Source organism: Salmo trutta, chromosome 11 (genome assembly GCF_901001165.1).
Source record: "Salmo trutta chromosome 11, fSalTru1.1, whole genome shotgun sequence".
NCBI classification, from domain to species: Eukaryota; Metazoa; Chordata; class Actinopteri; order Salmoniformes; family Salmonidae; genus Salmo; species Salmo trutta.
Genome location: NC_042967.1, coordinates 16,194,687 through 16,209,883, shown reverse-complemented (window position 1 = coordinate 16,209,883; position 15,197 = coordinate 16,194,687). Strand labels below are relative to the sequence as shown.

The window sequence follows — 15,197 nt, the reverse complement described above, 5'->3', positions numbered from 1 at the left end:
ACGTTGTCACTTCTGATTATGATGGCGGAGGGTGAGAGAGGACGCCCGTAGCACGGTACATCCAGCTGTGTCTGAAAGGGATTAGCTCAGCAATACGCACACATCAGCAGCTTGCTGGAAGACTCGTCATCTTTAAGGGTCCTAATAGCTCCTCAGTCTGAGTGGAACTACATTAGTTAGTTCAGCTTTATTAATGGCTGATCTTCACCATGTGTTTCCAGCATCATAACTAAGGACATGCACTCTAGAATAGATGGTCAATACCAGGGATCATCAACTACATACAGCCGTGGGACGATTTATCTTGAGCGGATGGTCAGGGAGCCAGAACATAATTGCAAATAATTTGTAGACTGCTAATTGACTGCAAGAAACCCAAACAGATATAATATTTGACTAAAACATAATAATTTCAAACCTTGCTTACATTTGTATACGACCACGTGTCTCTCTATTATGTGTGAGAATACTTTTGAACAGATTTCCAAAATTAAAATCACGTGGAGACAATTTGCTGGTGTTTTTACAGTCTTTTATGTCCAAAATAATTAAATACATTTGCTCAGAAAAATTGTGGGACCAAATAAAATCACCCTCGGGCCAGATTTGGCCCACAGACCGCCAGTTGAGGAACCCTGGTATATTGTTTAATTCAGGATATAGATGCATGTCATATTCTGCTTATATTCCTGTTTAGTCAAGCTTACTTGTCCAAGGCATACTTACTTACTCAAGTCTTGACAGCTATTGATTGTTTATTGATAGTTTACTAGAAATGGTTTTGGAAATTAAGTAATTGTAACTCGCAAAAGGCACTGTTTCACGAATAGCTATAATGTATAAAACATTCCACCTGATCCTGAGACATACTCAGTGTTAGAGTAGACATCTTACTCACAACATCAACTTTATACTCAAACTCAGAGCTCAGCTCGGGGCATTTTCACGTCACGTGAGACAAATTCAACATCAGAACTTGGGGGCATGTTCACGTCACGAGAGACACCACCAGAGTGGATTGGATGTTAACCTGAGAATCCCCATTGCCCTACCTCTCACTCCTCCTCCATTTGGTCTGTCACCTCTGTTGTGACAGGGAGAGTGACAGGGAGAGCAGCACCCCATTTTGTCCTGGCAGGCTGGCTCGTTAGTGTGTGATTTATCACTCTAACACCGGGGGTCTGGTGCTGAGGTGGTAATGTCCTGGAGGGATGACACACAGTCTCAGGGGGGGACATTGTTAATGCCCAGCCAGCCTGCCCTGAGTTTGACCAGTTTCCTCTGAGTTTATTGTTGTTTCCCAACAGACAATGCAACTGCATAGCTGGAGGGGGCAAACATGAACCATAATGGCTTGATCTGATCGCCTCAAGTTAGTGGACGAGTAACTTTTTCTGTAAAGAAATGTCTCTGTATTGTGACTAACCGAAACTGTAGGAGTAGAGGGCAGCAGGTTAGGCCAGTTAAATGAATACCTGAGCCGACAAGGTGAAAAACCTGTCAATGTGCCCTTGAGCAAGGCACTTAACCCTAATTTGCTCCAGGGGCGTCATACTACTATGGCTGACTCTGCAAAACAACTTTTCACTGCACCTATCCTGTTTATGTGTTAATAAAACATATTTTTTCTCACTAAAGGGTAAAAAATGAGAAGTGCTGGAAGCATACTACAGTGTGAACCTTATGACCCTCGACAAAGAAGTCGAAATAACTTTCCATCTAAACTTTGGGTATGATGAATTACGTTTTTCCTGTCAGTCTGCCCCAGCAGGTGCCCCATTTAAATTCTTCCCTCTCAGAAACTCATACAACCTGAACTGTACCCCATGCACTCCCTGCCCTGCCAGACACATGGAATACAGCACATGTGGAGCTGAATTGGTTACATGTGAGCTTTTTCTACATACACTCATATCCCTTTCTCCTCTCAACCTCAACCTAGTCTGTACTGAGCTGTAGCCAGCATACCGTATCTACTATGAGTCAACCCTTTATTCTGGGCAGATAAATAGCTCTCCATACATCAATATGTGCATTAGTAGATTTTTGATACACAGACATACAGTATGCACACACTACTTTTTCTCACGGTTGTTTTTAGTCTTCTTTTGCCCTAATGGAGTTCAGGCTTGGAAGGTGATAGAGAGAGAGAGTGAGAGTGAGAGTGAGAGAGAGTGTGTGTCTAAGTGTGCAGTTTGAAGGTGACAGCTTCTCTTGCATGATCATAAGCAACTGTAATGGCCTCCAGATCATCAACCCCACTGACTTGGTGTGCACGTGCACAAACACACACAGACACACACATACACACTGTGCCAAATGAAACATACCACGCGACCACTGCTATTTATTATTAAATCTCCCTTTTTTTTCTACACCAGTCCTCGGCTCCATATAGAGCTGAACGTGCTTTAAGGGAGGGAGAGAGTTTTCATGGGAATCTAAAGCTGGATCCAATTATGTTTTTCAAAGGTTGGGGACCATGTTTTTCTTATCGGACCATGGCGGTTTGGCGGTTTCGTTCTAGAGGCCCCCGCACTGAGCTCCATGCACGAAGGGACATGATTTAGTGGCCCTCAAACACACATTTTTGCTGACATGAGTTTTGAGAGCTTTAAAAGTCACGGACATACCGGTAGCGTTGGCCAGCCAAGAGTACTTAGCACCTCTGAATATAATGCCAGCCGTAATTTGCAAACTGATTCTACATGTAGAACAGGACAGAAATGTCAGCAGTCAGACGTACACCAGCGGGTGGTCCCTGAAACACACCGCGCCGAACAAACTGCAGACAAACAGCAGATCATCATTCCGTGCGGTGTGTGTGGTCCCTAAGAGAACAGAGATCTGAGGAAGTTGTCATTTCAATGCCCTGTCTCAATGATGAAAGGAAAGGAGATGCGGAAAGAAAGAGAAAGGAAGCCATCTTAGACTATTGAGATACAGCCCTGTGCCACCACACCATGCACGACCACCTCTCGTCTTCCACGGCCCATAAATCTCAGCGGCGGGATGACAACGTTTTAGTCAAAAGCAGCAGACCTGCCCTGACAACAGTCTTGGTTGCCCTAACCCTTTTCCTAACCTTAACTTAATTGCCCTAACCTGCCACGTTAATTCTCCTAACTTGCTTTGAAAAGTCACTTCTGCTAGTCAAAAGCAGCAGACCTGTCCTGAGAACAGTCTTGGTTTCCACTAATGCGATACAGCATAAATCTCAACGGCGGGATGACAACGCTCTCCCGGCTTAATGGCGCTGTCGACAAACATTAGAAGCCCACCGCGTCAAACTAACCACCGAAACTCTCTCTCTTTCAGTGATATTTTACAGAAAAGTCCTTTCTTTTTTGAGCCGCGACCGGCTCCTCCTCAAGACATCTGCAGAGGAGTTGCTCATAATTATGATGGATTAGACTGTGGCTGGATTCTGGCCCTGGCGCGTTGTAATTATTTCGCAGATGCTTCGGATGTTACATGCATTAATAATGGCATGTGGCAGACAGAAATCAATGCCATCGCTGGAATCTATATTTGGGGGGGGGCAGAGAAGAGTGAAGGTTCACAGTATTGCTCTTTCAGAGAGATGCCTCCCTGCATCACAATGCAATACAACCCTCAACAGCCTTTAACTGGCTTCTCACCTAGCTATGATAGGCCCGTTGGTGTACAGTAGCTCTGAAACCCTTCTCTGAAATATCTCCACACAAGGACATACTGTAATATGCTACATCAGCATAATTTGCCTGCTGAAAATTTGACAAAAGAATTGGCTGTGTTGATGTTTACTTAGATGGTGATATTGCGGTGCAATGGGCAGGACAAGTCAGCATTGTTGTCAAATCACAACAGACCAGAATGACTCAAAGGGAGCGAGATGTGGTGGGTGAGCACTGCAGGGGCCGACTCATTATGAGAATCAGGCATCTTATTTCCTGCCTATCCAGTGTTATCCGATCGTGACTCCGCCGTGATGTCATCGCTTGACCTTGTGAACAATAGACAGCCCAGAGTGTGAACTTAGTTGACTGTCTGTCACAACGGCGAAACCAAAGGTCATGGATTTGATAAGCGTACACTCAATCAAATCCATAATGTAATTCAATATCTGCGACTGCCCAATCGTCCTGCTAGGTGTCCTCTAGGAGTTTTGCATTAACTCTATACCTCTAATCCCATATGATAAAGTTCCTAACTACAGTATAGGACAGAGTAGACTGTCTGTCTTGGCTACCAGGGACTCACACCTCTGTGGAACCAGGGTTATATTATCCAGAGTATGGCCTTACTGACATGACAATATGGAGGGGATAAAGCCAAGTTTCCTATAAGATAGTTGGCCTCAACCACCCCTTGTACAGGTAACTGCCAAAATAAAGGAAACGCCAACATACTGTCTTTAATGGGGCTCATTTACTCAAGTGTTTCCTTTGTTTTGGTAGTTACCTGTAAATTACAATGGGGCAGAAGGTGAGCAGTGCTAAACAGCCGACGCATAGCAAGCTCTTTTCCCATCTACCATCTGTAATATGACCAGCCTCCTTTCCCCGCCTGTCTCAAACATCAACATTCAGAAGGAGAATATCGTTGTTACATGATGCAGCCTCAGTCATGTTTCAACAGTTTGAAAAATGTGGAACTCAGCATTGATGTAATAAATATATACTGAACTACAACATAAGCCCAATGTGCAACAATTTCTAAGATTTTACTGCGTTATAGATCATATGAGGAAACCAGTCAATTGAAATAAATTCATTAGGCCTTAATCTAGCGGAGGCAGGTAGCCTAGTGGTTAGAGCGTTAGACTAGTAGCAGAAAGGTTGCTAGATTGAATCCCTGAGCTGACAAGGTAAAAATCTGTTGTTCTGCCCCTGAACAAGGCAGTTAACCCACTGTTCCTAGGCTGTCATTGAAAATAAGAATTTGTTCTTAGCTGACTTGCCTAGTTAAATAAATAATATATTGATTTCACATGAGTGGTAATACAGATATGCATCTGTTGGTCACAGATACCTTAAACAAATGGGCTTCAGGATCTCATTATGGTATTTCCATGAATTCAAATTGCTATCGATAAAACATAATTGTGTATGTTGTCCACAGCTCATGCCTGTTCACAACATTGACATCAGCAAACTGCTTGCCCACACGACGCCATACACATGGTCTGAGGTTGTGAGACCGGTTGGACGTACTGCCAAATTCTCGAAAACGATGTTGGCGATGGCTTATGGTAGGAGAAATCAACATTAAATTCTCTGGCAACAGCTCTGATGGACATTCCTGCAGTCAGCATGCCAATTGTTCATGTGGCATTGTGTTGTGGGACAAAACTGCACATTTTAGAGGGGCTTTTTATTGTACCCAGCACAAGATGCACCTGTGTAATAATCATGCTGTTTAATCAGCTTCGTGATATGCCACACCTGTTAGGTGGATGGATTATCTTGGCAAAGGAGAAATTCTCCTAACAGGGATGTAATCAGATTTGTGCACAACATTTTAGTGAAATAAGCTTTTTGTGCGTATAGAACATTTCTGGGATCTTTTATTTCAGCTCATGAAATATGGACCAACACTTTACATTTTGCATTTATATTTTTATTCAGTGTATATACATATTTACTATACCTGTAACAAATATATTTAATATACCTTTAAAGTGATGATACAGAGGTTTTGTATAATTTCAGCCAGTAGTTTTTAAATTAGCACTCATGAGCCAAAACGGGTCCCCGAAGATTGTGCACAACGTCATCCATTTTGTATGATATGTTACGAATTCCAATTCGTACAATACGTTACAAATGTGTAAATGCTTAAGATCCCATTCAATCCTCTTTTAACAAATATACATTTTTTCTTCCATATTGAATGAAAAAAAGGTACCAGTCCCCAGCAAAAAAATAGAACAAAACCTATTCCCCACCCTCTCCTTCAAGAAAAGGGTAGTGTCATCTTATCCTCCAGCACGTATTACAAGGCATTCTATAGCATAAACTCCCAGCATGTAGCAGTTCATGGAATGAGGTCAGCGTCTAGCCATGTGATCAGACACATGCACCCCTTTGTTTGATACAAGCAGCATCTGCCTGAGAAGAAAGAGGCATGGTGGAGGAGTAGAGGAGCCGTTGGTATGTCTCCTCTCTCGCTCCCTCCGCTCTTCTGTAAACATGCTCGGCTGCTTCTAGCTGTGGAGTGAAGCCTCACTCGCCAAGCTGAGCCCCAAAGACAGCTGCTCAGGTTCGGAGCTGTGTGCCGTGTTGTGAATATGCCGCGCACGCAAAGAATGCTGCAAGATGCCTCTGGCTTTTCTTTCTTTATCGAGACCCCTTCCTTCCTGGAGCTGTCTCTCTATATCGAGACAGAGACAGTTTCTAATGCCTCGTTGCGTCGGGGGTGGGGGGGTTGAGGGTGTGGGGGTTGGGAGAGGGGGGTGAATGTGCATAATTTGGTCATGTTTTGTCTACCCAATAATGTTTTGCCTGAGAGAGTCTGTCTCAGAGAAGCATTCATACTGCTCTGGCTGCCAATGGATTCGTGAGAATCTGAGTGCCACTGCGTTAATATGTGTCTAAAAAGAGCAGCACATTCAGAAGATATATTTCTCAACTTCACTGGCGTTTCTCCCATCAGGTACAGCATGATGGATGTAGACTGGGAATATTATGCATCTGGCCTCGTGGTATTTTTTACATTTAGCTCGGTTGACTAAAGGAAATGGAGCTGATTGTATTTCACCATCTCTGATTTCATAAAGGCAGAAACTCACAGGACAGTTTTACAGAAAGTCTGACCTCCTTTTTCCAGAAGTAAAAATGTTTCAACCGCGCTGGTTCCCACACTGTGTGTGTCACTCCATGTTGACCCGGCACGTTGTCCTGGGATAACCTTCCCCCAGCATTCTTATTTCTCTCCCTGCTTGCCACCCAGTTGAGGATAATCTAATTCTGTGACTCTTCCTTCATATCGCATAACTGAAATCCACTCAGAGCCAAGTGTAAACATATTACTAATTTGACTCAACTCTGTAACCCAGGCTGGCGATGATTTCAGACTCAATTACTGTTTCCCGCCACTTTATTTAACTAGGTAAGTCAGCTAAGAACAAATTCTTATTTACAATGACAGCCTAGGAACAGTGGGTTAACTGCTTTATTCAGGGAAAGAAAAAAAAATGGTTACCTTGTCAGCTCAGGGATTCAATCCAGCAACCTTTTGGTTACTGGCCCAACGCTCTAACCACTAGGCTATCTTCCGCCCCCATGCAAAGTGTCGCCGCCCACATGTGTTTTGTCCTCAGTGTTTATAAATAAATCCAATTCCATTCAATTTAGGAGAGAATGTGTGTTTTTTCCCTTTCATTTCAAACAAATGTGATGTTATGGGAAAGTGGAAACTAGTGATGACAATTGACGAATCATAGGGTGGTTGTATAAAAATTGTCTATCATCATATAATACCAATTTCCACCTTAATTCAAGATCAGTGCTATGTGCACCATTCACATTATTGTTTAAATGTGTAATCATACCTTATCACTGTCTGTTGTTTCTGTATTTCATGGTTAGTAATACCTCTCTCTCTCCATCTCCCATGCAGGACGCACAGAGGGCAACCCTGTGGATGGACTCAGAGCAGGCCAGATGGAAACAGAAAAGGCCAGCCAGGAGACGGAAGAAAGTCTGATAGTAGCACAACTCAGCGCTGCCACTCAACCAGACAACCTGATCACCGCCAAGCTCCAAAATGGCACCCAGTCGCCGGAAGGAGCCCATCAGCAGATCAACAGGGACGGAAACTGGAACCTTTACAACAAGGCCGTGGCAGGGGTCGTCAACCCAATGAAGAGACACAGGGAGAACTGTAGCAGTCCTGCCAGAGTGCAGGGACTGTTCAACCAAGGCTCTTATAACATGATCAATGGCGGGGATCTGAAGCATGCGCTCTGTGACCAGTCCTTTCTGGGCCTTCACCAGGCCAAGAAGCTCAGATCGGATTTGGAGATTAATGGAGGGGATGGAGAGGAGATGTGGGACAAAAAGGATAGTGGGGACATCATGGACGATTTCCCAGAGTTGACAAAGCCTGGGGAGTTTGACTGCGATGGGACAAGACTGGATAAGAGAAACTGTAATACTTTCTCAAATGGAGGGGATATTTTCTCACTATCGAGGAACAAGCAAATAGCTAACGGTGCTACAGTGAGCCCCAATTCCATTGAAGGCACGCCTGGTGACCTTCTAGAGAAAACTCTGTCTCAGTATTACCCAGAACAAGTGTCCATCGCAGCACAGACGGGCGCGCAGGAGTTTCAACCGGAGGTGGGGTTGGTCGACGACATTAGCTCACTCACCAACGAACTCCCTGAACTGCCCGAACAAGCCACGACGCAGTCACCTACCTCTCTTACCTCAGGGTTCCCTCCCATTTCAGCCCAGATGCCTGTCTCTGAGAAACAGCAGCAAACTGGGGTAGCAGCCCCTAAAGGGCAAGGCAGCAATGGATATAACAACTCAGCTGCCCCGTATATGGTGAATGGGTATTCTAACAGTTACAGAGGAGAGCACCAGCAACAGCAGCCCGCTGACGGCTCGCAACATCAGAACAACACAGAGGGCATTTACAGGAAACCTAACCAGGAGTTTAACCATCAGAACTCTTTCCTGACCCCTCTAGAGCAGAGCACTCCGCTGCAGACAGAAGAGGACATTGTGTTCAGCCCCGGCCCTTTCCCCAGCCCAGGCATGGGGCAGAGTGAGGGGAGGCGCCGGCAGCAACAGTATGGGATGCAGCAGCAGCAACAGCAACAGCAGACCGGGAACCCCTGTGGAGCTGACTCTACGGGCCCCCAGGGCTCCATGGGCCCAGCTTCCCTGCCTGGTGGCAGCGAGCCTGGACCCCAACGCTCCCATCAAAACGGGATGATGAAAGACACGACCCAGCAGCAGCAGAGAGGAGGAGCGGATCCCGGTTGCCCTAATTCCCAGATGGGCTGGATAGATCTAAACTCCCGGGGCCAGATGCTGGAGCCCGACTCAGCACGGAGGTTCCAGACGGGGGGACAAAGCTTCGACGTAGGACCCACCGGAGGGGCCTACCAGCAACAGCAGCCGCGGCCGGCCCAGTCACCTCACCAAGCGCCTCCTGCCCAACACAACCCTGCCCCAGAGTGGCAGCAGCAGGCCGACTCTAAAGGCCCTTCTCACATGCACCAACAACAGTGTAATCTTCTTCCTCAACAGCAGCCACATTCACAACACATGCACCAGCAGCAGTGTAATCTTCCTCCTCAACAGCAGCAGCAAGGGGAGAATTGTTTTCGAGCCCCCATGCAGCCAGAGCACTTATGCGAAGGTGACCCAGATCTAGAGGAAATACTATCACCTAGCTTTTTGCAGCCGCCACAACATCCACAACATCAACAGCAGCAGCAGCGCCCGCTGTCCCATCCGTCTCAGTACGACGGACAGCAGTCGGTCAACGCACCCCAGTCGCAGGACCCCAACCAGGGCACGATGGACGGTCAACAGCTGAACAAACTCAAGCTGGAGGACTACATCAGGCTAGAGAAAAATTTAAAATCCCCTGGTGGAGGCTACAGAGGTCAGGGTGGTCAACCCCAGCCTGGGCACCAGCAGCAGATACAGTCTATGATGATAAACAACCCTGGGTACAATCCTGTAGACCCCTCTCAGCCCAACGACGCACAGCAGTCCCAGCAGGCGTCATGGAGACACAGCAGCAGTAATACCATGGAGATGGAGATGGAGCTAGAGATGAAGCAGCAACAACAACAGCAGCACCAACAACAACAGCAGAGGCAGTACACTCCAAGCCCTGGACCCAAGCAATACTCCCACCAGCAGCAGCCGCCGCCCCACCTCCGACAACCACACCCCAACCACATGGACTTCCCCCTTACCCAGACCCCCCCACAACCGCTACCTCACTTACCACACGGTGCTTTAAACCAGCAGGTGTCTGCACAGCAACAGCAGATGTATCCTAAAATGGAGCAGAATCAGCAGGAGTCTTGTGCCCAGTTCCAGAGGGGGGGGCCTCCACCCCTGGGACACGGGGGACCCCAGGGGGACTTCCAGAGGCACGCGGCCCTGCGGATGCATCTTCTACAGAGGCAGTCTGAGCGGGGGTCTCTGGGTCCCCCTCATCCACAGACCCCTGCAGACTTCAAGCGCGGCGTCCGGCCCATCAAGATGGTGAATGGGCCGCGGTTCGAACACCCTCACCATCAAGGGCCTGGACCGCCGCCCTTGATGCAGCATCAACAGCAGGGCCGAGAGATGGGTATGGTAGCGGGGGGCATCCAGGTCAAGCAGGAGTACAATCCACAGCCCCAGACGTCGTGCTGCGGCGAGCAGAGCCAGAGCAGCTCCCAGCGGAGCATCCTAGCCACCATGGAGCAGACTCTCAGACAGTATCAGCTTTCGCCAGTCTTCGACAGGAAGTCCCTCGTCATCAGGTCACCCAACAAGGTCAAGGTGGAGCAGTCTGGCGCTGTGACGGTGCTCTCGACCCACGCGGACCTGGACGGTGGGTCGGGTGGGATGGAGGACATGGGGATGGGGCGCCCTGGCTCCAATGGGCTGAAAAGACCCCACCTAGACTTCACCCCCAAGCAGGAACCCCTGCTCCAGAGTTTTATGAATTCCCCCATGAAACTCTTGGATACTCCCATTAAAAACCTAATGGATACTCCTATCAAGACCCAGTATGATATCCCTTCCTGCCACTGCATGGGTGAGTCACATTTCATGTCTGTCTTTACACACAGATTATTTGTTGGTTGATGTCTAATTTGGGTATGGGGGTTGTCTCTTTCTTTGTTTTGACACAGAGTCAATCAGTGAGAAGGACGAAGGGCCGTATTACACTCACCTGGGCTCCGCTCCGAATATCAAGGCCATCCGTGACATCATGGAGACAAGGTGGGTTGTTTTATCCCACGTCATCCCACATAATACAAAGGAACAGGTTTTTATATGCACAATTACTGAATGTATAACTTTTCAATGTTTCAAACAAACATTTAAACCGTTGCTTTCTCACACGCAAATAAACCATAGGAATAGGTATTTCTGTGCACAATTACTGAACTTTTCATGGTTTCAAACAAACATTTCAACTCAAGCTTTCTCACACCAGAGCCATTTTGGGATCACTTTCTGGTCACATGACCTCCATACTTAGAGTGACAGGTTCCTGATTTTACCACTCACCAGAATTCAACATGGTGGCATATAAATCATGACATGGATATGACGCGTAGACATTCCATTAGTATTTAACCTGGGAATACATGCATCAAGTCTGTATTTGTTCCATTCCTTTTACATTTGTGATCCTCTGTAGCTGTGTGACTGTGGTCCTCTGTAGCTCAGTTGGTAGAACATGGCTCTTGCAACGCCAGGATAATGGGTTCGATTCCTGAGACCACCCGTACGTAAAATGTATGCATGCATGAATGTATGCTGCTTTGGACAACAGTGTCTGCTAAATGGCATATATCCAATGATGTATATAATCCCTGGATTGCTGATGCTATTGAGAGGCTTTGATGCCATATTGGTACTCCCCAGTAGGAGCAGGCTGTGTTCGAAATGAATGGAATTCTACAGTGTTTTAAGGACAAAATTACATGTATTTTGTTGTTGTAGTGGGGACAGTAACATTAGTGATCTCTAAAAATAATAATTTAAGGAAAATGTTATTTTTTCATTTGTATGTTTAGGTGACATCATATAATTTAATAGTATGCATTAAGGTGTCTGTAGTAGAATAAACGTGGCAAAAACAAAATGTAGACATGAATAAATGCATTTCTAAAGCTTCCAAAATATTATTTACAATGGTGGGAAAGTGCCAAGATGGAGGAACTGTGGTTTCAACACAGAGTCCCCTGTCAGTCATCAAGTGTATGTATGTATGTATATATATATCATTGCATATATCATATATATCACATTTAATGTGGAGACGTTACAATCAGAACGCTCTGTAACGATACAATCAGAACGCTCTGTAACGTTGTACACTTCTGAACCCCATATTTACACCCACACTTAACAAACGTTGTTCATATGCTCATTTTTTTGGCGTACACTTCTGTTACTATATCACATGCATCTACTCTAACTACCATTCTTGCTTTTGAAGGTCTGGGCTAACTGGCAGTGCCATCAGGATTGAAAAAGTGGTATACACAGGCAAAGAAGGGAAGAGTACACAGGGATGCCCCATTGCTAAATGGGTAAGTGTGAATGAAGTATGACAATATCTCAGAAATTCATTTTTTTATTATTATCACACACCGGATAGGTGCAGGGAAATGTGTTGTTTTACAGGGTCAGCCATAGTAGTACAGCGCCTCTGGAGCAAATTAGGGTTATAAAATCTAAATATATGGAGGATTCACTCTGAATTGGGGCTGCTGTAATATGTACCTTCCATACTTTGGTGAACACTGATCAGACAGTATTGGTTTAAGAATAGAGTTGAAGTCATGGGTGGTGGTGGCATCTTACTAAGATGTTCCTTTCCTTCATCAAGGGCACATCGACAGATTGTTCACGTTGTCGGCTAGGGTATTCGAACCAGCGACCTTTCGGTTACTGGCCCAACACTCTAAAGTAAACGCTAGGCTACCTGCCACCCCACTGGGATAGCCGAAATTAGAATCGAGGATTGGTATTTAGAACAAAATTGTCAATTGTGAAAACGCACCATATTGTAATTTGAAGGGAAACTTTACTGTACTATCTCGCTGTGATCTCAGACCAGATGCCTCTGGGAAAAAGGCACTTAATCTCTATGAGATTTACAATCAAATAAATAAATCAAGACATTGGTGTGTTCCAGGTGATCCGGCGCGGCAGCGTGGACGAGAAGCTCCTGGTGCTGGTGCGTGAGCGGGAGCGCCACAAGTGCGAGGCGGCGTGCATCGTGGTGATCATCCTGATCTGGGACGGCATCCCCACCACCATGGCAGACCAGCTCTACATGGAGCTCAGCGACACACTGACGAGACACGGAGCCCTCACCCAGCGACGATGTGCCATCAACGAGGAGTAAGGGCCTTTGCCTCTAAAATCGTAATTTCTAATCAGGGGCGCAACTTTCACTGGGGACGGGTGTCCCCCCCACATTCTGAAATTGCATTTTTGTCCGCCCCCCCAGCTTTAGCATTGGAATGTGATCCTAAACGAGGCAATGGTGTGTTTTTAGGACCATGCGGACGCCTCCGAGCGGTCGGGTACGCTGTTTGGAGAGTTTATCCATCTGGCCCCCAAAAAATATATAAATTAGGTATCACCCACTTCTAAAACCAAAGTTGCGCCCCTGCTTCTAATCATACCATACATGTGTTTAGACAGCTGAACCAAGCGCACACATTTTCTTCACCTTTTCTAATTTTAGTCATATTATTTATTTGACACGGACAACGTGCAATAATCCAAGACATTACTGAGGGGGACTGCAACCACATTGTGCTACTCATTGCTATGCAAATACAGTACGCTGCAAAATAGTACACTCAAAACAGGAAAGACCGCCTCAGGAGAATACGTTTTTAATTCAAATGTACAATTAAGGTAGGCCTATCTGTGACCAACAGATGCATATCTGTATTCCCAGTCATGTCAAATCCATAGTTTAATTTATTATTTCAATTAATTTATTTCAATTTACTGATTTCCTTATATGAACTGTAACGCTGTAAAATCTTAGAAATTGTTGCATGTTGCGTTTATCTTTTTGTTCCGTGGACAACTTCAAATTGAATATAATACCTGAAAACAAACTAAGGTAGTAGAGTTATGATAGGGGATACATAATAACAATACCTGCTTAACTGACGACCAGACATGACACACACTAGCTGGGCATTTGGTCAGTTGATACACCATAATATGAAAGGCCAGCTTGTCCCGGTCCTGATACCAATGAACAGAACAGCTCATTCACGCACTCCCTTCTGTTGTCTTCTGGGTAGCTTCACTTTACAATACCCTGAACCCTATCTGGGATGAGTTACCTGGAGGTAAATTATTGATAGTTAAAGGCTATTCAACCCAACCCGTGATGAGAGGAAGTGATCCCACTTACCATGTCATAGCGTTGTTTGTGACAAAGTTTGCCCAAAGCTGGCCCATGAGAATCATCCTACACTCAGTCAGTTAGACATTCTAATGCTTTATCCCTCTGTATCTAGCCTGGTCTCCGATCTGTTTAAGCTGTCTTGCCAACTCCTATGGTCATTTGTTGGCATGACAATGACCATTCACAGGAGTTGCTAAGACAGCACAAACAGATCTGGGACCAGGCTATTCCATGTATAACATAGCTAACTAATTTAGTTCTCCAAAGTGCTGTGTACGTGGCTACACTCTGTCAGGTAGAACAGCTTGTTCTAGTCAATGCACACAATGACTGCATTAACTATTCTACTGGCAGCATCTGTCTCAACCGCTCAAACAGGAAGTGTAATGTCTGCACTCTACAGGAGCGCATGTGTAATGGTGTAGCGTGCCATTTCAGCATGATGTAATGTCATTCACCGTGTCATCAAATGACTGCCGATAGTATACTATGAATGCACACCCTGCTAGCCAAAATCGACATGCTATTTTCCTTTTACCATGTTATTCACATAGGCATGGGACATAAGACGGACAGGCTTAACTGCAGGTTTCCAATGTAATTTTTCACTGCTAGGCTGACTCATAAGTAAAAGTTATAGGAGTTTCTTTGTGTGCTCTAAACTACACTTTCCCACTGGGAAGCGATGATTAGCTCCTATATAAATCTCAATTATCCATACTTACGTATTCGCAATTACAATTATATTTGACTTAAGATATTGGGAGTATACAGTTGAAGTCGGAAGTTTACATACACTTAGGTTGGAGTCATTTTAAAACTAGTTTTTCAACCACTCCACAAATGTCTTGTTAACAAACTATAGTTTTGGCAAGTCGGTTAGGACATCTACTTTGTGCATGACACAAGTAATTTTTCCAACAATTGTTTACAGACAGGTTATTTCACGTAGAATTCACTGTATCACAATTCCAATGGGTCAGAAGTTTACACTAAGCTGACTGCCTTTAAGCAGCTTGGAAAATACCAGAAAATGATGGCATGGCTTTAGAAGCTTCTGATAGGCTAATTGACAT

The 15,197-nt window shown here is 45.3% G+C and overlaps 1 protein-coding gene across 2 annotated transcripts in view; it reads left to right on the top strand.

Moving 5' to 3' along the window:
* LOC115202312 (methylcytosine dioxygenase TET2) overlaps positions 1-15,197 on the top strand; it is a 57,434-nt gene that overhangs the window by 32,268 nt on the left and 9,969 nt on the right. Inside the window, exons 1-5 of one of the 2 annotated variants that reach the window (XM_029766384.1) lie at positions 5,163-5,233; positions 7,603-10,761; positions 10,859-10,949; positions 12,178-12,271; positions 12,880-13,088. In XM_029766384.1, the coding sequence (XP_029622244.1) occupies positions 5,215-5,233; positions 7,603-10,761; positions 10,859-10,949; positions 12,178-12,271; positions 12,880-13,088 (3,572 nt within the window). In that variant the 5' untranslated portion in view covers positions 5,163-5,214. Of the gene's footprint in view, positions 1-5,162; positions 5,234-7,602; positions 10,762-10,858; positions 10,950-12,177; positions 12,272-12,879; positions 13,089-15,197 lie in introns of those variants that run through there. The other variant, XM_029766385.1, reaches the window with a different exon arrangement.